This window comes from Protomyctophum bolini, assembly GCF_963924005.1.
Source record: "Protomyctophum bolini genome assembly, chromosome: 7".
Lineage (NCBI taxonomy): Eukaryota > Metazoa > Chordata > Actinopteri > Myctophiformes > Myctophidae > Protomyctophum > Protomyctophum bolini.
The window spans coordinates 38,169,415-38,196,930 of NC_137868.1; the positions used below are offsets into that span (position 1 = coordinate 38,169,415).

Consider the following 27,516-nt stretch of genomic DNA (forward strand, 5'->3'; position numbering starts at 1 on the left):
ACTAAACACATGGCTGTACTGTACAGTATCCCTATTACATTAAGTTGCTTATTGTCATCAGTCATTTATTTTAAATATAATTTCTTGTTGGATTACCTGTTGTTGAACTATGCATTATTCTTGTATTATAGATCATTTTACAATGGTTGACTGTCGTGGCTGTAAATGATAATAATGCAAGTCACATCACAGTCTAAATTACCATACATTTCACATTCTCCTTGATATATTGATTTGTTGTAACATAGTCCAACTGAAAGTAATCCAATCACTTCAATGATCTTGAATCTTCTAGTGAATTACATTACTAATATTTCTCAGCAGATAAGCAGTAACTTGTGACAGGTTAACTTTCTTTTCTTTTGTTTAAAAAATAATTATCCTACGATTTGTATAACCCATTTTCTTTTCACCCACTGTCAATTATTGTCTAATCTAATGTAATCCTGGGCGCTACACTCTTTCTGCCAACCTGGGGAGAGCAACGGACTGACCTCATGGTTCCTTCAATGAGGAGTCCAAGCCGCTTCTTTTCACCTGACAGGGGGGGGCGTTTCCCTGGTTGGACGTAGCGCGCCGTGGAAGGAACACGTTATTCCAACCAGTTCCTTTCCCCTCCATCAGGCGCCCCGGTTGGCCAGGGGGAGGCAGTATAGAGACCAGGATTACGGCATGTTCTTTTGCGGGGGTACCTACCCTAGGAGACAAGGGGAGAACATTAATTCAAACTCCACACAGAAAGGCCCTTTTGCCGGGAATCGAACCTAGGGCCTTCTATCTGTGAGGCGACAGCTCCACCAACTGTGCCACCGTGCCCCCAGTTAACTTTCAAAAGTAATCCTACCCAACCCTATACCAGCCACACACAACAAAGCAATATTCCACATTCCAAGCCAGGTCAAAGGCCTTGAATGTTGTACAACTAAAAGCAATATACACTTAAATGTTGAAACAAGGCGTCTATTTTCAGTTGTGTGGAAGTAAAGTAAAAGGAAACAAACAAAAACAAAAAATCACCCAGAATTTTCATTTGTGTAAGATCATGTACACACCAACTTAGTGTGCGACTGTGGAAGTACTTGTATTGCAGTCTTATTGCAGTCTATATACCCACAACCACATTGTTTACGCTCACATTTTCAAAAGCTGTCATAGTAATTTTGCTAAGCATTTGCATGTCAATTTTCTTTTGACATTTTAGAGCTGTTTTTAAAAAGACTTTACTTTGCAGCCACATACAGTATACACAGTACCCATGAAGAAATGACTTTTTGAAAGAGAGTTACCATGATTTAAGTGGATCCAGTTTTGAAGGCAACAATTGGCGCTCAAACACATTACATAACGGACAAGAGTCCCAGACTATAACAATCATATACTTTTAACTTTTGTATTCCTCACTTCATGTTGGACGGGCTTGCAAAGCAAAAAAATCTTTTCAAAAAGCGCTCACTTTATAGAACACCCAGAAACATACACACTGGCACATGCATACATACAGAGACTCACTTTCTCTCAGCGCATGAAAATAAAACCGAAACAGGATGCACCGTATTTCGCACTCTCCAACACCCTCCAGTTCAGTCGCAAGCAAAAAGAGCAGCACCAGCAATTCCAGCATGGCACCTAGCTGACATGCACGCCATTTTAAGTAATCTTCAAAACCGCTGACCTCGTTTCTGCACCCAACGCTGTTCATTTGATATGCGGTAATGTGTTTATTGGACCTGGCTCACATTATTGTTTTACGAGTGTGAATTGTGATTTGTGCCCTGTTCAGGATGCATCAAGTTTTAAGCAATCAGGTCCTTTGTTTTCTACACTAAAGTAATTACACAAAGCACTGAAGTGGTAACAGCAGCTGAAGCAACAGTAATACAGTTCACCTGAGCCAACCACAAAGACAAACGAACAAAATGTGGACCAGCCTACACTGAGACATTGTTAAAGAATAATTATAGTTCTGATGAGGGTATTCCTCTCTTAGTGAAATAGTGTTCACCAGCAGTATGTGTGGTAGTAATTAAAATAATATATCATACTAGCCGTAGTAATGAGACAGGTTTGATGGTTAATAATTGAAGTAAAGCATCTCTAAGAATGTTAATGTAGTAAGTAAAAATGAGGTATATGTATCGTTCTCCTCTCCCTGTGACATGAAAGAGTTGAGGACATTGAAATATCGTAATAAATTCAAATATCGTTAAACATTTTATTTAGTGTTTTTAGCATTATCATTATCAGTGCTGATTGTTTAGTAGGCCTATATGCTTTAGCTCTGCCTTCCCTTTATATGTGCAAACGTTCAGAAGCTCAAAAATAGGTGTAGTTACAGTATTATACAACGAGCACCATTGGTGAGATTCGGCAGCACTATTTGTCATTGATTTTTAAGTTTTTGCACAATTCATGGTTAATTCAGACTGCTTGTGTTCATTCATTTTGGCACTCTGCTAACATTGTCTTTTCATAGCACTGTTTCATCTTCACTATCAGTTTTATTATTTCATTTATACATGGTATGCTCAAAATTCACCTTTGCACAAATCTTCTGCCCTGCTCAGCCACCCATGGTGAAAGCTCCTGACAGCTGCCTGGTGCCTGCTGTCTTTATACGTGTATATGGCTGAGAATAAAACAACTTAAATTCATACACAGCAAAATCCTGAGCGTTGAATTAACTCTTACGACTACTAAAAAACGAATGTCTGACACCCTCTCACTCTATATGTGTCTAGTTTTGGCTGGCCTTCAGTATGTTCACAGCAAAATCGAGAGGCTTAATTCAACTAGTGTAACAAGGGACTGACAAGCATCCATTTCTATATTTTCATTGTTAAATTAATACTCCAGATTTTGCTGTGGAGTACAGTATCTATGATTGCCAAGTAAGTCTGTTACACAGAAAAGATAGGATAACTTACTTGGTGCTGGGGAGTACGCACCTATTGATTCTTAATCTTCACATCATTGAGCTTCACATGAGCAAGCACCAACACGACTAAAGACTGATAATATTAAACTTGTTTGTCGTAACGCCAAGACGAGAAAATCTGACTTAACCACATTAACACTAGCACCTCTATTTTGGGGCAGAACATTCAGCGAAATTTGCAGATATACAAGCTCACAGCGCAATATTTGGTATAGAAGGAAAAGGAGAGGGGACAAAAGCATAGACCCCTGGTGGACCCGACCCAGTCAACTAAGTATATAGGGTTTAAGTGGTTAAGACAGCTTGGATTGAGTTTTAGGAGTTTCACCAAAACGATTGAGATGGCCGAGCATTCATGCGAGCACAATTGACCGCAGTGTTCACGGGAAGGAGTCCGCGCGGGGAGGGAGTAGGGTCCTCCCCCTCAATGGGAGGGAGTAGGGTCCTCCCCCTCAATGGCAGGTGAACTGGTAGAAGCAGCAGTGACAGGACTACACAGAAATGTGTGGGGAATTTGGGAACTGACATAAAGACTGAATTGGGAGAATATTTGGCTACTCAAGTCTAAACTGAAAGGGGGGGGGGGGTCACAACACTCAGGATTTGACTGTGCACAGCCCCTGAGGCTGACACTTGTCGTGCCCTTTATCGTGTGTTTTCTGCCCCTGTGTCAGAGGCAGTAAGACACAGAGGACAGAGCAAGGCCCCAAAGCTGAACCCATCAGCTTCAAGAGAGTACAGTACATTATTTACACTATTCACACTGCGCTTGAGGGCAGACAAAGACACTATGGCTGCATTCCAAGCTGAAAACACCTGCACACACCTCCCTCTTGATAACCCACACACTCTGCTGTCCAATGCTTTATTTCCAATCGTCACCATGGCTAGGACTTTGGTTGTCTAAGAGGCAAGCACCGTTAAGTTGTACTTGGTAGTTGGTGCCAGTTGTTTTACCTGCTCGGGTTGATCTGACATCGTGAATTAGGGAGAATTATGTTATCACACTGGACTAAAGAAGGCCTTTCTTTTCACAGTTATATCTGATTGTGTTAATGGTGTTCTTGAGAGGGAGGCGAGCACGTTGCCTTTCTGAGATGAAACCCCACAGTTCTGAATTACCGTACATACAAAGCTAGCATACAACGGCTTACGTGATTCTGCGTTCCTTTCATATTTTTGGTCGTTTATTTCTTTTATTTTTTTTTCCTTTTTATTTGTTTTCCTTTTTTTTCTAACTTTTTATTTTATGTTTCCCATAATGAAGCACTGGACTGAAGCACTAAGTTTCTATACAATTATTGCTCAGGATCTGCTGTGAATGTCTGATTGTGATGAGGCTAAACAGAAAGCTTGTTGTTGTTTTTTGGTGTGATGTAACAGAACAAGGCAGTAATGTGGTATTTAAATCATAACATTGTGACAGACTCAGATGTGCCTAGAAATCCAGTTCTATCAATCTCACCAGTACAGAGTGGAAGTGGTGAAAACCACTGATATAAGCACTATATGGTACAGAAGTACAAACAGTGGCATGATGAAGCATCTAGCTCAAGATGCGAGTTAACGTGTCTGTCTGTCACGTGTGTTGGTTGTTTGGACGGTTAGTCCACATGCTATACAACCAAATATATACCACGCTGCTTCATAAAAACGGTGGCCCATCACTCTCAAAGCTAGAGTCCAACTACCAAAGTTTGCAAACAGCAAGTCAACCTCTCAGCTGCTATTAGTGGACACCTCGGCCTACACATATGCGCTGGGAAACACAGCCATAATAAGGCCTCGTCTCAAGCATGAGTGCTGGGCAGTGACATTTGCATGAAACGATAGTAATGACAACAACACTAATGACGATGTGACCACAATTTCAACAGTATGCGTGTCTTGTGTGAGGTCCTTTAAAAAAAACTCACACCCAGAGCCATGGAAAGCCGAAAAACATTAAACAATGTATGTAAACATGGTGTTTATGATGCTGTGGTAAGGTGTATAGCGTCTATGTGGTACTGTAGCTGGATGAAATGGAGGAGGCGATCCTTCTCCTATCGGATGGGAGGGTGGTGTCAGGATTTGGAGGAGCCAGAGGATAGAGGAGGAGACGGAGAGGCGGAGGACTTCTCCCTCTCTCTCTCGCCGTCCTCACCGGGGGCAGGGACAGAAGAGTTACTGAAAGAGAGAGAGAGAGAGAGAGAGAGAGAGAGAGACAGAGACAGAGACAGAGACAGAGACAGAGACAGAGACAGAGACAGAGAGACAGACAGACAAGGAGAAGACAGAAGCAAGACCTGTGATTAACAAGGAAGGACAAAAAGGAATAGATATGACATTCGGTCACAGGCAGTGTGAATTGATTGAGGAGCAATGCCAACAGCTGCAGGCTGCATACTAATCAAGGATGTGGTCATTACAGTATGGAGCGCTGTGAGCAGAATGCGTCATTTTTCAAGAGTCCCAGAGGAGTGCTGGTAAAAGGAAGTGGTAGCAGCACAGAAAGCCTGTAGTAGGCAGCCTGCTGCAGCCACCTTGAAAAGTGACCGAAAGAATTACATGCTATTGTCAAAACCCCAAAACACATGGGTTCACATTCACAAAGGGGGCTCTATGGTGACACAAAGCCCTGAAAGTGAAGTGAAGCAGTGCTTCGTAAACAGCACTAACGGCTGAATCAGCAGCCACGCCCAAGCAAGCAGATGGGGGAACCCAGCGGCTGACAGCTGTACTCCCCATCACTGGAAGACGGGAGAAGACCTAGACCTGGGGCTCAGGGATATCATACGCAATCCCGGCGGCTGGATTCAACAGCACACGAGACAGTACATGCCATTTTTATGAACAAGATACAGCTATATCAACCTCGCATGGTTGCATGGAAACCGCTTAAATGGCAACCTGGCCGAGTGGCCAACTGGCCGTTTAGTTCAAGCAACGCACTGCACTGCTGCTGCTGCTGGAGTTGTTGTTGGACAAAAACAACGTGGATGTATGTTTTTAGCGAGGTGAAACTGAAACAACAAAAGCCTGGAAATGGAAACATACAAGTTGGAATGTCATCTGTGTGGACCGTGGAGCATATTATGGACACTTTCTGAAAAGTCTACTAGTACCAGCCTTACTAAGCCTTGGCTTTAAGTGGTTGTGGATGTTAAACTACATGTGAGAGGGTAGGGAATTGATTAATACAAATAATAAATAATAAGAGAGTATTTCAGACTAGTATTCAGGTCCAGTTATCATTGTCAGCCACTGGAAACATGTGGGAAGGTATTTTTGCAGACTTGACTCCTGCTTAGTTGGAATTAAGTATCATATTCTTTGGGCGGATCAATAATGGTACTGAGTGCCAAACCTCATATTAACAGTCAGTACGTTTGTATAATATCATTATCTCTGACAAAGAATGCACAGTTTGCACTTGACACTGAATGCAGATAGTTCTTGCACACACGACAATGTATCTAAAGAATATATAGTATACAACTATACAGTATACACACATTCACACTTACATATTAAATCAGTATCCTCAGCTACCCATACTTATGTTTTCTATAATTGTGTGACAGAATAATACAACAGCTTGTTAGTGTCGGGAGCACACATGAAGAATCAGTTTGACCGCCGACCGAAATGTATTTTGACACCTCTGGCGCAGAGAGGCCCATGGAGTAGAGGCTGGACCGATGCCCCGTACCAGGCTACCCCGATGTGTGTATAGCAATTCAAACCAGCAGTGAAAGCGTTGGGAGCAGACAGGAGGGCTGAGGAGTTTATACAAATAATTTCCCCCCAAGTGACCGTGCATAAACACAAACTGTTAAATAGCACATCAGGATAACACATCCTACCTCTGTGACAAAATATCCCACCAAAGTCCGATATCCAGGTATTAAGATATACATGCTAGATATACACAATAAACTTGCACCAGGCACCAGCTCTCTAGCCTGGCTAGCCAGGCTACCAGCTCTCGGGACCAAGCCCCCACGGAGGCTATCCAATTTTGAAGTGCTCGGCCCTACTGGTCATAGGTGGGACTGCAGGCGGACCCGTGGAGTTATGACGAGGAAACCCGAGCAGCTGGGCTTTAACATTGAGCACTCGTTTGCACTTCCGCAAATCGAAAAAATGCGGGAGTAGAGCGTTCTTCCGGGTGCTTCAAAACGCCACTGAGCTACTTCCATCTAAATGGATAGCAGGGGTCTGGTCCTCCCTCTATCCTTTTATTACTCTATGCTCAGGACAGAGCAAGTTACACAGCTGTGATTAATTCCATCAGATTACTGTGTGTGCGGGAGGGAAATCAAATCAGTTTGGTTGGCAGTAAAATGAGTATGAAAGGTTATCTTGAAAATAAGGAACGTTTGGCGGATGACTCATGAGAACGTTCTGACCTTGGATATGTCATTTTGGAGCATGCAGGAGGCTTTTAGACTGTCTTTTGTGCCGTTAGCTATGAAGATATACAGTATTGATGCACACGATGGCCACTCTGGTCGTTCAATAGCTTGGAAGTAATAACCGTCCATTACAGTAAGGTCATGGTTACTGTGTGTACTGTTATTCTGCATTATGCATGACTGCTGACTAGAGGGTGTATAGACTACCGAAGTCCTAACATCACTCACTCATCCTCTCGTTTGCGGAAGTCATTTCTCTATTGACAATGGCTCATCTTAAAATCGTCTGGTATAAGCATTGTGTTCCAAAAATTAGGGACGTCCCGATTCCCATCATTTGAAAATGACGTGATCGGCCCCGATTTCCGATCACGTGATTGGATCAGGACAACCCTACCAAAAATAAACAAACTCTCTTTGGCGATATTGTCAGGGAGGTGTCTCTATATCGTTTACGACAGTCAGTCACTCATATTTGATACAGTCTGTACCTCCCAGCCCTGGCAGAGTAGTTCTGGAGTAGTTCCAACGGATTGTGTGGCCCTGGTTTTGCCCTAGTGGGACTGATTGAGGGTAGCTACTGGGACGTAAGTCGGGACTTGATCACCCCGGCTGGGTCGCCTGAGTGAGGGGTATGATGTTGGTAGACCCGAAACCACGTTGACCTCAGGATACATCACTGAGGATACGTCCCAGGTGCATCCATGCGATTTTTTTGTGTGTGTTTCTAGCGAAAATGTTACTAATTCGGCGATAGCGTTTTCTCACAGTCAGTTGATTCTTCATATCCATGTGTGTGAAACTGCCGGGATTTCACATTTGTTTATTTGTGGAACACAGTTCTTATTTGACCCAATTAAAAAAAAGTCTATGGGAATTCAGAATGGGGGTAAAAAAAAAGGGAAGGATGTGAAATTACGTCAGACTATGGCACTCTATATGTGGGATATTTTTTTCATTGTTGATGGTGTTTCTTTTGAGTGTGTTGTCTTTTGCCCTGCTGTATCTACAATACTTCCTTCTTGCCTTGTAACTAAATCTGAAACTGCTGCATGTGATGCCTGTGATGACTGGATTTCCCTCACAGGATGAAATGAAAAGGTATTTTTTTATCTTAACTTGTGGGTCCTTGACATGAAAACGTGTGCGAGCGACTGGTGTATAGGGTACCTGTCTCCACTCCCACACGTGATGAGTCTCCTGCAGGTCTCCATCTGAACATCCAGGCCTCTCTTCATAGAACACATCTCCATGTACTCATGCAGGTGACGGTTCATGTCACTCTTCGCTGTAGCCAGATCAACCTGTGGGGAGAGACCACATTATAACCACTTATTACATAGCTTGGTTGAATGCTTGATTCTGATTGGTCAATCGCAGAATTCAGCGGTGTGTTGTTTCTTGATAATAAATCACACAAAGTGCGAAACTGTAGTCAGGCTAGTTTTACAGTGTGAAAGAATGTGTGAACCATTCCCTGAAGATGGCATTTTGTGCTGAAACGTTGGTCTTATAATAAAAGTTCTTTGCATCGTGACTACGAGCTTTGCGACCTCTCCTTTGTCTCCCGTCGTCAGCACCTCCCCACTATTGGTGTGTGCTCCTACCTCTTTGTTTGTTCTGAACACAAATAGAAACACGCAGACGTATGAAAAGCTCACCTCGATCTGGTCAATGGTGGCCTGGTATTCCATCTCTCTGGACTTAAACAGACATTCTGTGTCATTAATCACCTGCTCCAGACAGTCCTCCTGCTGGAGAGAAAGGACACAACAAGGACACTTTGGTACAATCAATGAAGACAGTGGGTTTCAATGAGAAGTACATCGTACATTTACAAAAATAAATCAACATCAAACGTTTAAATGTAGAGGTATGAGGTTTCTGTCCAACAGCCACAATATCAAAAGATAACACGTGTCAACCACTAAGGCACTATTTCAAAATAACAGATCTACAAGCTCTTGTCCATCTGCTATTTTGGAATCGTTTTGAAGATTTCTGCCCATAATAACCTACCCAAAATAAACACCAGGTTGAAAATGGTTAAGGGGCCACACATTTCACCATTTACTTTACTTCATCGTACTATGGTGGCGACAAAATTAGCCAATCTAGAAGCTCACAACACACTGCATCACTATGCGTTGTGGGCTTGCCTTGTAGATCTGCAATTTTTGCTAAATTCTGGAAATGTTTAAACACTTTGACATTTTTGGAAAATGATCGCCTAGATATGCCCAAAATTGGGAAGTCTGGTTGAAAGTGGTTAATGACTCATAGTTTGCAGCCTTCATCGGAGCACATTTCACCTGTCTAAAAATTGTGGCATGTGATATTATTTACTGTGCTGTGGTGTGTTGGGGAGGCAATGCCAGACAGAGGGACACAGCCAGGCTGGAGACACAGCCAGACTGGAGAGACTGATAAGGGGTGGGCTGGCATAGCCTGGCAAGGTGATAGGGGACAGAGCTTGACTCTGTGGTATCGACGGCAGAGAGGACGACTCTGGCCAAGACATTATCCAATCTGGATGATGTCAGCCACCCACTGCAGACATCACTTTACTCTCAGAAGAGCAAATTCAGTAAGAGGGTTTTATCTCAGACATGTAGCACAGATACCGCTTTATCCCAAGGGCCATTACAACTGTACAATGAAGCACTGGGGCCGTGGGGGGGAGACGAGGCGGGAGGGGGTTGGTCTACTAATCTGTGTCTGTATTTATATTGTTACAACTGCGTTGTTTTTTAACTTAGGTCCTTTTTTTTTACTTATAGCTATAGCTTTTTACTGCATTCTATTTTTCACAGATGTAATGTATTTTTTCTAGGTTCATGGTATGTATGTATTGCACTGGAGCTGTTGAACAAAACAAGTTTCCTTCTGGATTAATAAAGTATATATCTATCTACGTATCCATCTATCTATCTATCTATCTATCTATCTATCTATCTATCTATCTATCTATCTATCTATTTTGAGCATGAACTTAACTACAAATGACCTTTCCAAATTACTTTATTGCCAAATATAAATATATTAGAGCTTCTCCCCTCAGGGAGAATGATAAAGCAGTAGCACATAGTGGTAAACAACATGCGTGTGGAGAGCATCCAGTCGGTGATGAGACACCACGTAACAATTGTATGACTCTTAAAACATAGCAGACATTATTCGATAATCTAATCGAATTACACAGACTAATGCGTCCTCATCTGTGTCTCTTGGGGGACAGCGGAGGCTCAAATGGCACACACTCGCTGACCGGAACCAAATACCTGCATGCATTTATCGGTATCAGTGCCCGATGAAGACATATCAGAATGCAGGTGTACAGTACACGTGTGTATGTCTGCACGCCTTTTTAAATGTACTGTATGCATGTGTGTGTGTGTGTGTGTGTGTGTGTTGTGTTCATTAAAAGTGCAGTGAAGGTCTTTAGACCTGTGCTGATAAATACTGGACAGACAACCCCACTAGCTCGCCGTACAAACCCAACACTTCTAAAGCACTGGAAGGTGACAACATAATGTTTCAGTGGTTCTCAACCTGTTGTCTAGCGCCCACTGGCTGGCTGCGAAGATGTTGCATTGCAAGTGGGCCCCCAAATAATTGGCAGCTGAAGAGCTGAGAACCGCTGATAAGTAGGACTTGAACACACTTGGATTGTGTGAACTGCATGTATCACCATTTTATTTCACAGAACTAGAGGGTCAAATGAGGTTTGCATTACCACTCAGAGATCTGCATAGTGTTTTGAGTGTGTGCGGTTGCTATTTGTAGTATTTCCCAGAATTACAAAAAAAAGATCTGTTTGAGATGTTTCGTTTCATTCACGCTGAACAGAGCAGAGGTGGCAACATACCTCTCCTGGCTGGTGGGTGGGGTCAGGGGGCAGAGTGCATCCTGGGAAGTCCTCCCACAGGAGCAGGGTCTCCTCTGTCTCCTCCCAGGCCAGGCTGTCACAATCATCCTCAAACTCACACTCCCTCCTGTGAGATACACACACAATATTGTGTGTGAGTATCACAATATTACATTTTGTGATACTCCATCCTCAAAAACACTACATCGAGTTCTAATGAATTAAAAATGTTTTACTGATATATAGGCAAATGTTAATTTCTCTGCTCAGATTGCACAGAATGTAGAGCCATGATGCTGGATGTAACATTGAGGGACTGGGATAAATACATGCCGATCCCACTGTCCCAAGTTACATTTACTTTCTCAGATTTCATTTGTTATGTTCTTTATAATTATGATTGTTTTATCAAGATACATAGCTTTGCATACAGTATTACAATACATTTCAATATACTGAATTGCATGTATTGTGATAAGTATTGTATAGCCAAATTCCAGAATACAAAGCTCAGAAAATCTCAAACATTACAGTTTCACACACAGAAAATAAAAACCTATGTTTGACACGCCCACATCACACTCATTATGAACATTAGGGGCCCTATCTTGCGCCACCCCTTACTTACCCCTTATCCTTAAACGTATTTGTAATTTTTTACTATTTGGAAAAGCATTTTAAAATAGTTAGCCGATCTACATCGAACAGCTATTTGAACTATTTTAAAAGGTTTTTAAAAATAGTAAAGAAATGCCAAATAGATTTAGGGATAAGGGTTATGGGGTGCCACTCACAGGTGGTTCAGCATCCTCTGCATCTCCTCGTTGATCTGGTTGGTCGAGGAGCCACCCAGCTCCTCTTCTTTGGCTCCGTCACTCTCCGATGTGCTGACCAGCTCCTCCCCCTCGCTCCCATTAAAGGACGTGGGGTTTTGCTTCCGGGCGCGACTGTTGAGCGATGACTGTGTGTTGGGAACCTGAGAATCGAGGAGGAGGAGGCTGATTCAGCATAGAGACAACACCAATACAAGCGTGTGTTGTTCACAGATCAGATTGTGTCTGGCTGACATTTCACTTGCTACCTAGTGAAACACAAGAACTGGGCTGCACCATTGCTGACAAAATTGGGTTATTGGGTTGTACAATGTCCTCCTGGTATTCAACCCTTGTGCAATGGTGAGTAGAATAATAGAATAGAATCGTCCTCACTCCTTGTTTAGTTTTTTTCGTCACTGTATATTTGCACATACTGTACGTGAAATTTGTCCTCCACATTTAGCCATCCTAAAACAACTAGGAGCAATTAGGGGTTAAGAGTCTTGCTCAGGGACACACATCGGCCAATCACAAGTCATGTTTTTATCCAAAAGCCTATCACATCGCGAGTCGAACCCGCGGCACACTGCCAGACTGGATTACCAGCCAAGGTGCCTGGACCGCCGAGCCACGGCCCAGGCCTCTGCTACTTACTTTTGATGCTTTTGTGTGACACTGTAGCATGATCAAGCCAGGGCGCTCATTTACGAATGGAGATAAGAGGAGATGGAGATAAGAGGTTTCTGCCCGACACAGACGATATGACGGTGAACGTGGTACTCTCTGTAGCTACCTGGTACATCTGGATGTCCTCACAGTTCCTCTGCTGGGCCACGTCACAGAGACGAGCCGTTATGTCGATGCGTCGGCAAATGTCCATGTCCACTTTCATAGCCTTCTCCTGGATCTTACTGTCCAGCTCTGACAGGTTCTAGAAGGAGGTGGGGTGAGAGTGGAGAGAAAAGAGGCACATGAACATGGACTACACAATTACTGGTGTTTAACCGAAATGATAATAAGCAATAGTCTATACTCCAACAATGTTTCACAGAATGGCTCATATATATTTCATTTTATGTATATGCTTCCTATTTAATGTTCCTTTGTCTTTTTTCTCCCCTCTATACCAAATATCTTCGGAAATAGCCAATCTACCAGCTGACAATGCAGCACATCGCGATGCGCCGAGTGTTAGATAACCAAATTCCTTAGCTAGTAAATACTGCGATTATGTAAGGATGAACAGCTTCTGAGTCTGTGTGGGTGTTTTCCACAGATAGCGCTCCTCTCCTCTCCTCTCCTCTGTTGTGTGTTCATAGCTTGTCTGTGCAGTGTGCAGTGTGCACCAATAAAATAATGGTGGTGGGACAAAATGATAGTTTCTTTCTACCCTCCACTTCCATTATATATTACTGTTGACTGTTTCACAGCTGCACTCTGGTGGATGGTGGCTCCACAGTGTTACACTGGCTCAATTTCCGCCCATGCAAAACCTTTTATCCCTAAACTTCTTTGCCATAGTTCAAACATTCAAACATTTTTGAATAGTCCAACCAGCCGATCTACATCGACACGTTGAGAGCTTGTAGACTGGCTATTTTAACTATTCAAAAAAGGCAAAGAAGTTTATGGATAAAGGATTTAGCATGGGCGAAAATAGAGCCAAATGTATAATATATGTATACTCACATTGCTCATGAGACCTTTGAAGACGACCAATTCTGATTTGAGCTGCTGTACCCTGACAGCCAGCTCATCCTGACAACCCTCGCTCTCATGCAGATCCTGTACACACACACAGAGAGAGAGAGAGAGAGAGAGAGAGAGAGAGAGAGAGAGAGAGAGAGAGCGAGAGAGAGAAACAACTCAACTTTAATCTCACGTCACAGATGGGTGAAATCTCACATCAGAGTGAGTGAAATTATTTGTCGTACATTATTGCAGAAAGAGAGAAAACAGAAATTGTCGTATATCAATAAGAAAAATGTGAAATATTTACAAAAGGTGCATCATATACTTACTTATCATATACATAAGGTGCATAGTTAAAGGTAGGGTAAGTGTCTTTTGTTTGGTTAAAATAAGTGTTAAATAACTCCATTCTGATATGTCTCTCCAGCTCTTTATTAAACAGAAAATCCATTTTCAGGTCAGGATACCGATTTAATCCAATCAGGATAGAGAGCTCAGGATACAGTTTCAACAAGTGAAATTGGAGGTCATGAAAGAGCTGGAGAGACAGGGAGACTCCTGTTGCTGAACAAACACTCTATAGCGATGATTATCAACAAAACCCTTTTTGTTTTAACCAAAGAATATCACTTACCCTACCTTTAAAGCTAGCATGGGGATGAGGCGGATGTAATGATGTATACTGTATGTACATAAGATGCATGGTTTTGGTTTATGGCAGTGGTTTTCAACCAGTGGTCCGTGACCACCTTGAAGCGGTTCCAGGTGGTCCTCAGGTAAATGATGGAGAGTAATGGTAACCAAATGGACCCTTATAGATCTTTAACTCTTGAGAGCATACAGTATAATGAAAACAAATAATAATAATAATAATAATAATAATAAACTTTATTTGTATAGCACCTTTCATACATAAATGTAGCGCAAAGTGCTTCACAGGGCAAAAATAGAATACAATAAAAATAAGTAGTTAAAATGATAAAACAATGGCAAAGAACAAAATTGAATATAAGAACATAAAATAAATAAAAACAAATAAAAACAAATAAAATAATAATAAAAACACCACATGCAGCAAATCAGTCAGGGCAGGGTGGGAACGTGCAAATTAAAACTCAATTAAAAGCAATGTTGTAGAAGTGGGTCTTGAGCTGAGCTTTAAAAATGTCTACAGAGGCTGCCTGACGAAGGTACAGTGGGAGTTTGTTCCATGCCGACGGCCCATAGAAGCAAAAAGCTGCTTCCCCGTATTTTTTAGTTGCCATTTTTTTCGGCAGCGCGAGCAGGCCAGCAGTGGAAGACCTTAGGGGGCGGTTTGGGACATATTTAGGCAGGCAGTCATTTAGGTAGGAAGGTGCGAGGCCATTGAGAGCTTTATAGACAAGTAAAAGAATTTTAAAATCAATCCTAAAAACAACCGGAAGCCAGTGCAGTGATGCCAAAACTGGAGTAATATGTTCTCTCATCTTAGTTCTAGTTAAAACTCTGGCTGCTGCATTTTGGACGAGTTGTAATCTGTCAGTTGTTTTCTTAGGCAATCCTGAATAAAGTGCATTGCAGTAGTCAAGCCGAGAGAAAACGAAGGCGTGGATTAGCGTTTTTGCATCGTCCAAGGACAAATAGGCTCTGATTCGTGCAATATTTCTAAGGTGAAAAAAGGCAATCTTGGTAACATGATTAATGTGAGAATTAAAATTCAATTCAGAATCAATAATAACCCCCAGGTTCTTTACTGTACTGTTACTTTCTACAGTCAGGTTACCAAGTCTGCTTATTATTGATTGTTTCTGCTCACTAGAACCGATGATGAGAACTTCTGTCTTATCCTCATTTAGCTTGAGAAAGTTCTCACTCATCCAACATTTAATGCTAGACAAACAGGTCAAATGGACCTGTATGGGTCCATTTGGTTTCATTTTCCGCTCTCGAGAGTTACATTATTGTTAAACATCTGCATTACTTCATTTACAAGGAGTCTACACAATTAGAGAATGTAGAAGAATTGTGATTTTGATCAAGCACAACACAAAATTCTTTAGTTTTGGGTCCGAGAGGCTAAATGTCATCAAATGGTGGTCCGTGCCTCCGTGGCTCAAATGCCGAATACATAATGAAATGAAAAGGATTGAAAACCACTGGTTTAAGGCAAATATCAATGTAATGAGGAGCAGAGGTGTGGACATGGAAACATCACAGCCACAACACAAACACTCACAGAACCAAACTTTGTGCATGAACAGATGCAGTATACTACAGTATGCAACTATGCACAAACACGCAAGTTTAATATTTCAGAGTTCAGACATAGTTCAAAAGCAGACTGAGCAGAGATATGCTCTCTTTTGCACACGCACACGCACACACACACACACGCACGCACACACACACACACACACACACACACACACACACACACACAAAACATCCCAAATGCATAATGCATGATTTATACTCGGTTGCGGTGCACCACACCTTTTCTGTGAGTGACACTGCATAAACACACAAGCATACTGTACGTCTGGCTAACCTCTCCTGAGGATCTTTACACATGATTATTCTATTGTTTATGTTGCTCTCTGCTGCTGCACTAAACAGGAGTTCACTGTTTATGTTGCTCTCTGCTGCTGCACTAAACAGGAGTTCACTGTTTATGTTGCTCTCTGCTGCTGCACTAAACAGGAGTTCACTGTTTATGTTGTTCTCTGCTGCTGCACTAACCTCGCCTCACCAGGCTTTCCACCTCGGAGGAAAGCCTGGTCTCTGTTCCAAATGTTCTGTGTGAACGGGTCTGGAGCGTTACGTCATGTTGTAGTATTGTTTTGTAGTCATCAGGCAGGAACAATCAAACAGAACTTCCTTTTCCCTCAAACGGGAAGAATAAGAATAAAAGCTCTCATAGCCTGCAGCTTTTATTGAGAAAAATCGGTTTGAGGGAAAAGGAAGTTCCCGGAAGATTGACGACTACAAAACAATACTACAACATGACGTATCGATATCATCTGCTCCCGACCGGTTCATAAACCCGAAATGGAATGGTGCCCAGGCTACTGGTGCACTACACAGGAGTTCACTGTTTATGTTGCTCTCTGCTGCTGCACTACACAGGAGTCAGTTTGCTGCATGTGGTCCCCTGTTGATAAGATAGATACCCACCTGCCTGCAAAAATGGGTCAGCACCAGCACATTACCGGCAGACACACGCTCATGCACACGAGAAATCACGCACGTATATCCTGGAAAAGGTTTGCATGTACAGTATACAACATGTATGTATACACACACAGATACAACACACTCAGTCACTCTCATATCATAGACAGATGCACCATGCAGATAGTCTTGCTCACGCACACGCACACACACACACACACACACACACACACACACACACACACACACACACACACACACACACACACACACACACACACACACACACACACACACACTTCTAAGAAATCTGAAACAGGAAGTACTAAAATAGTAATCCCATTAAGAGAAGTCATATTTACTGACAGTAGGCATTCTGCTATCAAAATGGTCGGTTATCTTAAAGCTTAGACCATGACCTTTTTTCTGATATGAACATAATTCAAGGGGAAAGGACTCAAAAAAGGGTTTTTTGATGACACAGCATGAGTCAGGAGTTAAGCTATTGCAGTAATGAAGTAATTGCAGTAATCAACTCATAACCACAAACAAAACAACTACGTTATGAGTACATACTGCATGTACATACCGTCTGTAATTTGTGCTTTCCAATACAGTCCAATCTAAACCTAAAAGCTATTTACAAATACACTGATGTCTCATTTGTTTTGTTAAAAATCAATATCCCAAAAAACATCTACAAAGCGCCTTTCCCTGCTATGCCTATAGATAGGCCATAGAGACATCATTAGGTTGGCTAATAGTCTTAGGTTAAGCGCAGCATATGCACTAAAATTAGGTTCCCCTATCGCCCAGGAACTGAGTCAGTGAGTCAGGTGAAAGTGAAGGCTGTCAACCATCGAGTTCAGTCGCCAGACACAGCAGCCTAGCTCCACATCATTATAATATTGCACTGCTGGCCTGCCAGCCATCACAGTCTTGCCAGATTTTGTGAGAGAAATAAGCACTTACCAGATCTAGGAAAACAAGCCCAAAAGAAGCGACTATAGGCCACATGTATACTGTATATGTATCGGCTATTTGAAAACATTAGATCTACAAGCTCACAACTCATCACATTGGAAAAATAAATGGTAAATGGTGTGTTTATATGGCACTTTTATCCAAAGTGCTCTACATAGATTGCATTTACATTCACCCATTCACACTACATACATACATACATACATACACCGATGGCGGAGGAAACCATGCAAGGCACCAACCTGCTCATCGGGAGCAATTAGGGGTTCAGAGTCTTGCCCAAGGACACTTCGACACTAACTCTGCAACGCATTGTGAGCTTGTAGATCTGCCATTTCCAAACAAATCTTTAAATAATATGTGGAATATTTGGAAGAAACATTCTAAAAACGAATCTGGTACAGTTCTCCCTGGCACAAGACATTTTCAGATGGGTGGTCCATCTGAAAATGTCCCGCACAGTAAGCTGTCTTCAAACAGAAGTTTAAAATATCTTTCAAACATACTTTTTGAATTTCCATATTTCTGCTAAGCCACAATAGAGGGAGCTGCCATGATCTGATACCACCCACATTCAGAGCAAACAACCATTCTACTGCTCTGACACCAAAATGTGGAATGCCCTGACATGATCCTCCATTAACCATCAGGAAACCACAATGGGGTTTTTTGTACATATAGTGTTTGTATTTGTTGATGTTATTGTGTTACTTTTGTATGCTATGTTGATTAATTGCATATACATAGGACCACAATGGAAAGTCCTCAGGATGTTTTGTGTTATCCTTTTAGCTTTATCCTTGTGGATGAACTCATGCACATACTGTAGTTTTTCTTGTGTTTTCCACGCGAGCGCGCACACACACACACACACACACACACACACACACACACACACACACACACACACACACACACACACACACACCTGCATGCACACACACCCACCTCCTGTAGGTCTGTCATCTTCTGCTGTAGGTCCACCCTCATGGTGTATTCCAGCTCCCATCTAGAAGAACAGGGACAGACAAGGAAAAGACACTTTGAATTAATCTGAACATGAGTAAAGTTAGAGGTGGAGGATCCGTGGAATTAGTCAGGGTTTTCTCTATGTAACATAACTTGTTACATAGTAACATATAATCTCGATTCATAAAATACCAAGATTGCCCTGTGATTGCATGGCAATATGAGTGGCTGAGTGGGTGAGTTAGTGGGGATAAAAAAAGCTTTATACCCTGTTATAACAATGCAATGTGACATAGCTCTGTTTACAAAATGCTGTACCCCCGCCAACTGTATATACTTTCCCCATTTCAAACTGTTTTTATTATTGTATTGTGTGTATATATATATATGTGTATTTGTGACACTTGCTTTGTAAATGTAAACATTTGTTTTCTCGTGCCAATAAAGCTCCTTTGAATTGAGTGAGTGACTGAGTGACTGAGTGAGGGACAAGTGTGCAAGCTGCCATGTGTGTGGCAGCACTGGTGAGTGACAAAGTGATTGAGTGAGGGAGTGTGTGTGTGTGCACAAGTTAGTGAGTGACTGATTGCGTTTTCTGCCTTACAGCTCCTGAATTGCAGTCAGTTTGAAAGCCTATATGCGATGGCCGTGTTAAGAGCCATCCATGACAGCAAACTGGGTGTGACTCTCTACCCAACTACACTCGTGGGGCCCGGGGGGGAGCCGTGCTCACTGCGGAGACTATAGCACAGCACTCTTATATGATCGCCGTTTTAAAATGCAGAATGTTGCGGCACAGCCCTGGGACTACGGGAAAACTGAACCCAAAAGGAACCGAGAGAGAGAGAGAGAGAGAGAGAGAGAGAGAGAGAGAGAGTGAATCTTGGTGGTGTGATCGGGCAGGCTGAGAGAAGTGAGAGGGAGAAAGAGGAGAAGAACTCCTTCTGCACGCCAACCCTCGCTTTAGCAGCTACGACAGCCTGCAGCCCCGTGCTGCTGCATTGCAGATACTGTGTGGATCGTACAGAGGAGACTTACGCAGTGGAAGCAAGGAGAGAGGGGGGAGGGGGGAAGTGTAGGAGGTGTGTGTGACTGCGTATGTTCACGTGGGATACACAGCATCACAGGGGCTCGGAGGTGTGTGTGTGTGTGCGTGCATGTGGAGGATGGGGGAGCTGGACAGTGTATTCATGTGGGCATACGTGAGTGTGGGCATGTGAGCAAGAGCACGAGGGGGCGGGGTAGCGACACTAGCGTGTAGGACAAGGAGTCAGGGGAGGGACTGATGATGCTGACAACGGAGCAAGGTGGGGAGAGATTCTCTTGGCCAGAGAAGACATGACTGTGCAGGAAAAGAATGAAGGGTGAGGGGGGGGGGGGGGGGGGGCAGAGAGAAGGAGAAAAGAGGGGTGGGGTTATGTGGTCCTAGCAGGGCAATATTTAAAAGTAAATCCAAGAATCAGCTTTGGAGGAAAAGCTGTCTTGTTTGTTTTGTGCCCCTAAGGCCTTGGGGCTGACTGTAATTTCAAAGACATTATTCCAGAAAAGGGCTCATGAGAGCAATAACAGAGATTCCGCTGTTAATCACATGAACCCTGTGCAGGAGGATTGAAAAGACAAAAGGTGGCCGCACACACTCGTAGCCAAAGTGCTGATACTTTATTAGAATAGGATGCAGAGAATAAAAAACAACGTTTCGGCAGATGCAACTGCCTTCTTCAGGGTATGTGGCATGAACCCTAGCATCCCTATTCTGGGGTAAACAGCGAAAATAGCAGATATACAAGCTCACCACGCGTCGCTTGTAAATTGGCTATTTTCGGAGAGATTTTGTGTAGAGGGGGAAAGTATAAAGAATTTATGGTTTAAACTGTTAATTGAGAGACATATTTGACTGAGACAGAAGAGCATCAGATATAGATAGATAGTGTTTTGCATTGACCTAGTTAAGATGGGATAGCCGGATGCGAACGAAAATAAAAGCCTGGGTACTGAGGTTAGCCTTCTACTGACATGATACTAACCATAAACTTCTTTACTTTTGCCATTGACTACCATGTTGGATTCAGTCTATTGTTTAGTTGGTTTGTCCTAGTTATGAATACCACAATTTGTTAAGACTTACAATTTTATTTCATTCTACCCTTCATTCATTCTTCCTTTTTTAGTTTTTGGGGTCATAACATTTTACAAGCTCCTTGGGGTTTTATGTGAACTGCACAAAATTGTGCTATTGTTTTTTTCTGACAGGACACCAGTGCTATTCATTTCTAATGGGAAATTACAGTAATGAGACAGGCTTGTATGTAAAGATGGACAACTTAGAAACAATGGAAAGAGCAGCTTCATTGTCTCCAACAGGCCGAAGGCATGGGGAGAGAGTATGTTTTGAACTCTGTGTGTGTGTGTGTGTGTGTGTGTGTGTGTGTGTGTGTGTGTGTGTGTGTGTGTGTGTGTGTGTGTGTTAGTAAGTAAGTACATTTTATTTATAGTATAAATAATAAGAATAAAGCAAAGAAAAAGACGACAAAGCAAATGGCATTGGTAAAAATCAAGAAATCAGTACAGCACTATGTTGCAAAGGCCTGTCTAAAAAGGTGGGTCTTTAAATGCTTTTTAAAAAGGTCCACAGAGGCCACAGATTTCAGGTGCTCCGGGAGGTCGTTCCATAGCCTGGGGGCGAAACTAGCAAAGGCTGGATCACCTTTAGTTATTCATTTTGTGGGTGGAACGACCAGCAGGGCTTGAGATGAGGATGTGGGTGGAGTAAGTCAGATATATGGGGGTGCCTGGCCATGGAGGGTTCTGTGTGTGATGACAAGGATTTTTAAATTAATTCTATACTTTACTGGGAGCCAGTGCAAGGAAAGCAAGATGGGTGTGATGTGGCAGGATCTCATGGAGCTGGTCAGCAATCTGGCAGCAGCGTTCTGAACCAGTTGCAGGCGGTTTTAATGAGGATTTGGAGAGACAGGTGAAAAGGGAATTACAGTAATCTAGACGTGATGATATAAATGCATGGATGATCATTTCTAACTCCATCTCCATGTGTCCATCTGTTACCAGCTAATCTCGGGCACCATTAAAGGGACACTTCACCCTTTTTGCAAAAAAATATATGTTAATGACGTTTAGAAGCTTTAGAACACTTTCCTGGGGGTCTTTATGCGTGTAATATGTGGTTTTAGATCTTATAGATTGTAGCAGTGAGCACAGTGTCTCTGATGTCATGGACACTGGACTGCCTGGACTACAATTCCCATAATTATTTGGTGCACTGCTCCTCCTTGTGGATAGGTGGAGAGCTGTCTTACAGAGACAAAATGTAGTCCAGGAAGGAAGTGAGCCCAGTGTCCATGACATCAGAGACACCGGGCTCACTGCTACAATCTAAAATATCTAAAACCACATATTACACACATAAAGACCCCCAGGAAAGTGTTCTAAAACTTCTAAACGTCATTAACATATATTGTTTTGCAAAAAGGGTGAAGTGTCCCTTTAACCCGGTCGATGCCAAATTTTGCACACACACTTTTTTAATTTGTTCTGCTGATTTTTTTAATATAACTCCTCCAGATTCTGTCCAAAAATCCAGCAAATCGTTGCACAGTATCTCTATAGTCATGTGTTCAAGACGGATCTGTCCGATATTTCATATTCCATCCTAATTCCATCCTGTTGTACGTGTTGTATGTGGCGTTGTGAGTTTGTAGATATTTGTAGCCATTTCCCCCGCATGACACCATCATATGATGAAGTATACATTTAAAGACTTGAGCAAGACAGATTAGTAGATTTTGTGAAACATTATCTCACCTAACTGAAATGAAAAGTGCATTTTGCAAATCTGTTGTTGTACTGATGTTTATTATTGTTGTCTATATTATTGTTGCTGTACTTCCCACCTACCCAGTTTGAATCCATTGTTGTATATTAAAAGATAAAAATCAAAATGTAGGCAAGCTATGTATGTAATAAAACCCAGGAACAAGTGTGTGTCAGGGGAGACTCCGACTCATCAGTCCATCGCTCCAATATAAGCTGCTTCAAATATAAGCTGCTTCATATGTTTAAAAAAACATAATTTAAATTCCTAATCACAGTGAATTGGTCAGCCATTCAGTCTCTGTAAATTATTGTATGAAAGCCTTTTACAGAATCTATCCTCTCGTCTAGTACTAATTGACAATGTATTGATTGTTTGATTCAGGACCACAATAGTAACAACAAGTCCCCAGGACTTTTTGTTATCCTTTTAGGCCAAACTGTACCTCATGCTGTTAACACTTCTGTGAATAAAGTATTCAATCAATCAGTCAATCAATAAACATCACCCCCCATAGCATGTAACAGATGTCAGTATGTCTGTCAGTGTACATGAAGAGGCAGGATATTCTCAGTGTCTTCATGTGAAACAGCATGTTTACTTTTCACCCCGTTCCCTTCCTCATAAAGGGCCCACTGTCCTGTTGTCAGGACTCAGGAACATGGCTCTGACCAATGCATGCTCGCTCAATTACACATAATAGAGGGGAATTCAGTGGTGGCCTCTCTTGGTGTCCTGGGACAGAAAGGCCAGCGATTATTTCGGGCCATAAATAATAGTACTTGTGGGAGGAACTTGAACTCCATCAGATTCTTGACACACTTGACAAGACACTGCCTGTGTGTAGGCCGTTAGCGATTTAATGTAAGGAACCCTGTATACCCTATCATGAATCGTGATGAGGTCCTTTGCCCCATATGGTTTCAACCTGAATTCCAAACCAGAATTATTGAGGGGTGCCAGCCCCTCCTACTCCTGGCTTTGTGTGGCCAGGTCAATGGCAAATAAATTACGTAAGTGGGCCACCCCATGACTTCATCATCGTGATAAAAGGCGCCCCTCACTTCACATGAGTGTGATTTTTCTCCAATATTAGGGGCGAGGGAGGGGTAACATACACTTTTTTGATATACACATTCTGATTGACCACTCATTGATTGTAAAATACCAATAAAGAAAAATTGAACCAAAAAATAATTATTCTAGCACATGTCAGATGTTTTGGAGATAAAGCCAGAGAGGCCAGACTGAGATGGTTTGGACACGTACAGACTACAGAGTGAGTATATCGGTAGAAGGATGTTGAGGTTGGAACAGCCAGGCATGAGGCCTAGAGGAAGACAAGACCAGAGAAGATGTATGGATGTAGTGAAAGAGGACATGCAGTTAGTTGGCGTAAGAGAAGAGGAGGGGAGTGGACAGGTAGGGTGAGATGGAGGCAGATGATTCGCTGTGGCGACCCCTGAAGGGAAAAGCCCAAAGGAAAAGAAGAAGTCTACTCTACAGAGTCTACACAGGATTAATGTCGTGCTTCTTTTGGTAAACATCAATGTGAAACTCTGTCCATGTATCTACACTGTTTTCTTCTAGCATCTTGGCTGCTTTTAAATCTTCCACAGTGAACTTGCATACAAATACAGTACGACAGTAGGTATGTTTTACACACCATTCTATATCGGTCGACAGTGCTCGACACACACAGGAGGGCAAGGGCTAGTCTTACAATATCCCTAATGTGTTGACCTTTATTCTCCTTTTATATTTAGCACACAGGGACTTGACTGATAATGTTTGATACATGTCCAGCGATGCCATCTGTCGCTGTGGTCAGACGACCCTGACGTTGCGGACAGAGGGTCAATGATGGATGAAGGAGCTTTCTGCTGACTCTAGCCTACTTTACCGGAGACAGCTGCTCTCATCACAGGTTTATGGCCTCGCTCACTCCTCCAACTTAGGAGGATAATGCAACCACTTTGCATTTTATGTACAGGCCTATTCAGCTGCCTTGACATAACTCGGAACCTATGGTTCATCAAATATGCACAGTCTTGCCTATAGCATCATGATGTGCACTGCAGCTGATGTTGCCAATAACCAGGTTGTTTCATTTTTTTCATTAGCAACACGGCCAGGGCCGGATCTACCATATGGGCACTTTGGACATGTGCCCAGGGGCCCTTGGGCACCAGGGGGACCTAAAAATAAATAAATAAAATCCCCCCACTAATCCAAATGAAATAAATCGTCTAAGAAAATTAGTGTTTTATTGTTGGTGAGAATGCAGCTGTGCAATGGTGTGTAAAGCAGCAACAATGCGCTAGATTGGCTGTTGTTCAAGGTGGGTGGTCCCACTGGGCTGTGTGATGTCAGGTTGAGAGGTGATTCTGGTGGAATAAAAGATACCATCCAGCATTGCTTTGTTTTCATTCTGCATGCATAGTGTGTCAGGTGGCTCGACAAAAAAAGGTAAAAACATTTAAATACACCGGCAGTGGCAGATTCTCTCACCCATTTGCTTACTACATTGGTCAAACAAAAATAATGTGTTTGTTACTGCCTGACTGTCACTTTGGAGCGGGTATAGGCGGTAGGTGTAACGGAATAAAACTGCCCCAAAATGACCAGTGTGCCAAAATTTCGCACACTTTGGTCACACAAAATGGTTCACACATGCATATGCACAGGGGCCCTTCGAGCTTCAGTGCCCAGGGGCCCTCAGAGGTGCTAATCCAGCCCTGAACCCAGCAAGTTAGCTAAAGACAGTTATAGAGGATATGCACGTGACGTGACATCATCATCATCAAACCAGGAGGTTATGCAGGACGCCTACTGAGTGGAAAAAAACTATTTTCTGGCCTTGACAGTCCATACATCCAAACAGAAAAGTCAGATTTCATTGCATGAAATGACTTTAAACAACATTAAATTCACTTTGTCACTCACTTTGCCACTCGATCTGCCATTCACTATATGCATATGATGCACATACCCTCTACTGTGAGTTATGTTGTTAGTTGTGTGTTGCATATTAACTTTTAAATGTTCATGTTGTCTGCGGTATTAATGAAGGCCAAATGCAAGATAAAGGCATGACATTAAATTTCAGCAGCAGCAGAAATGAAATGGCAGCATAATAATAAATGTTATTTACCTGCGTTTATACTCATCTCTTTCCCTCTTCACTTTAGCCAGGACGTTGTACAGAGCTCTGATCTCTGGAGTGATGGTGTCAATCTGGACCCCGACTCCGTCCGGGTGCTGCCAGGACACGCCGGGGCTGGTCACGCGCTCCACGCCGGTGCCAAACTTGCGGGTGTGGTTGTAGGACCAAATGGTACCTGGGAGGAACCGCGGGGGAGGATTGGTTGATGGTCCTCCTGGGCCTGGAAGGAACCGTGGGGGGGTTGATGTTCCTGTGCCAGAACCGGTGCTTGAGAAGGTTTTAGAGCCACCTCCACTGGGGGAGTCCACATTTGGAGTAGACAGGCTGATGGTGATTGTTGGGTTAGACCGGGCGTTCGGTTCGGTGGGGATCGAAGCTGGGGTTTCACTCCAGCTGCTGCCGCCGGGAGACTGTGCATGTGTAGGCGTAAAGAGTGTGGTGGGCCTCCGGGCCGAGTTGTTCGTGTTGTGGAACGGAAGGGAACCGGGCCTGAGCGGGATCGAGCCCACGAACCCGGTCTGCACGCCCGCTTCTTGCGTGTGCTTGCCGCATTTCCCCTCGCAGCCTTTATTGGCGTCGAGCGCCTGTTGCAGCTGTTTCTCCAGAATCTTGTTCCTCCGCTCCAGCTCGTGCACTTTGGCCAGGAAGCATCGGAACCGCAGGTTGAGCGTCTTGAGGACGCTGATGTTGGAGCCCAGGTCGTTTCTCAGGGCCATGGCTGCGGGGGGCTGCGGGGCTGGCAGTGCGCCGCGGTGCAGGTGCAGGTGGTGGCCGTAGATGTTGTGATGGAGGTAATGGGATGCTTGTTGCTGCGACGAGGGCGCGCCGCCGGTAAACTCGAGCGCAGGCAGATCCGCAGCAGGGCCCAGGCCCACCTGTCCCTGATGCTCGCCCAGCAGAAAGTCCGGTCCGCCGAAGACGACGTCTGGCAGGAGGCCGGACGGAGAGTCCGGGTTGCTGGAAGCTGTGTTTTGGTGATGCTGCTGCTGTTGGTGGTGGTGGAGAAGCGCGTTGCCTCCCAACAAAGGATTCATGCTATGGTATGGAAAACTAAAGCGCTGCAGATCTGGCATGAACACGGACGGGGAAACTGGCCCGTTACAGTTGAATATACAGTGACGGGTTGAATAATATAAACAGCTGAAAAAGCCTACCGAGACTCAGCTAGACGAGTGCACACAAGGTCCGCAATTTGTCCGATGATGTAAGCGTTTCTAATTGAGAATCTTAAAGCCGTCAGCTCTAAACATAGGCTGGATCAGTCCTCTCTACCTCGACTTAGCGATTCCAGAGACAACAAAACATAGGGAAACGACGAAGTAGCTCAAACAAAAGTAGCCTATATAAAATTATAAATGCGACAAAGTAGCCTACAAATCCGATATCTTCGCGCAAAAAAACCGGTTGGTCAAATAAATTTAATTAGTTTTAAGACGAGCGAATGCGGAGCTCTAATGAATAAAAGTGGAATCGGTGAAGTTCCCTTTCCAGCAATAAGAAGATGATGTGACAGCAGCAAGTGCTGCGGGATTTGGATAAGGAGTGTTACCGTAAATACTCTAATAGAGGACCTGCGCTCCATTCACTTCTCCTTCCATTGGCTGAAGACAGATATATGGCTCTGGTATAGCCTAATGAAAGCCAATTTGTTATTGATATTTAAACACTTAATACAAGCTGGCTTGAAGTATCTTCTATCTTTCTGCAG

At 43.1% G+C, this 27,516-nt stretch overlaps 1 protein-coding gene across 1 annotated transcript; it reads right to left on the reverse strand.

The window, feature by feature from the left end:
- Positions 1-27,267, reverse strand: iffo1b (intermediate filament family orphan 1b). Its single transcript, XM_080769190.1, has 9 exons — positions 25,797-27,267; positions 18,793-18,853; positions 13,708-13,803; positions 12,812-12,949; positions 11,998-12,179; positions 11,204-11,330; positions 8,997-9,089; positions 8,506-8,639; positions 1-5,104 (listed from the first exon to the last, which is right to left on the reverse strand). The coding sequence occupies exons 1-9, from the start codon at positions 26,879-26,881 to the stop codon at positions 5,002-5,004; spliced, it is 2,019 nt and encodes a 672-aa protein (XP_080625316.1). The 5' UTR covers positions 26,882-27,267; the 3' UTR covers positions 1-5,001.
- Positions 27,268-27,516: the final 249 nt, after the last annotated feature.

What these genes read in the sequence shown, in the direction of transcription:
- iffo1b (XM_080769190.1), bottom strand. Translation starts at nt 26,881, where the DNA reads ATGCCAGATCTGCAGCGCTTTAGTTTTCCATACCATAGCATGAATCCT. An exon ending in AGAGATGAGTATAAACGCAG is followed by an intron (nt 18,854 to 25,796) that starts GTAAATAACATT and finishes CTGTTCTTCTAG; the next exon opens with ATGGGAGCTGGAATACACCA. An exon ending in AGGACATCCAGATGTACCAG is followed by an intron (nt 12,180 to 12,811) that starts GTAGCTACAGAG and finishes CTCGATTCTCAG; the next exon opens with GTTCCCAACACACAGTCATC.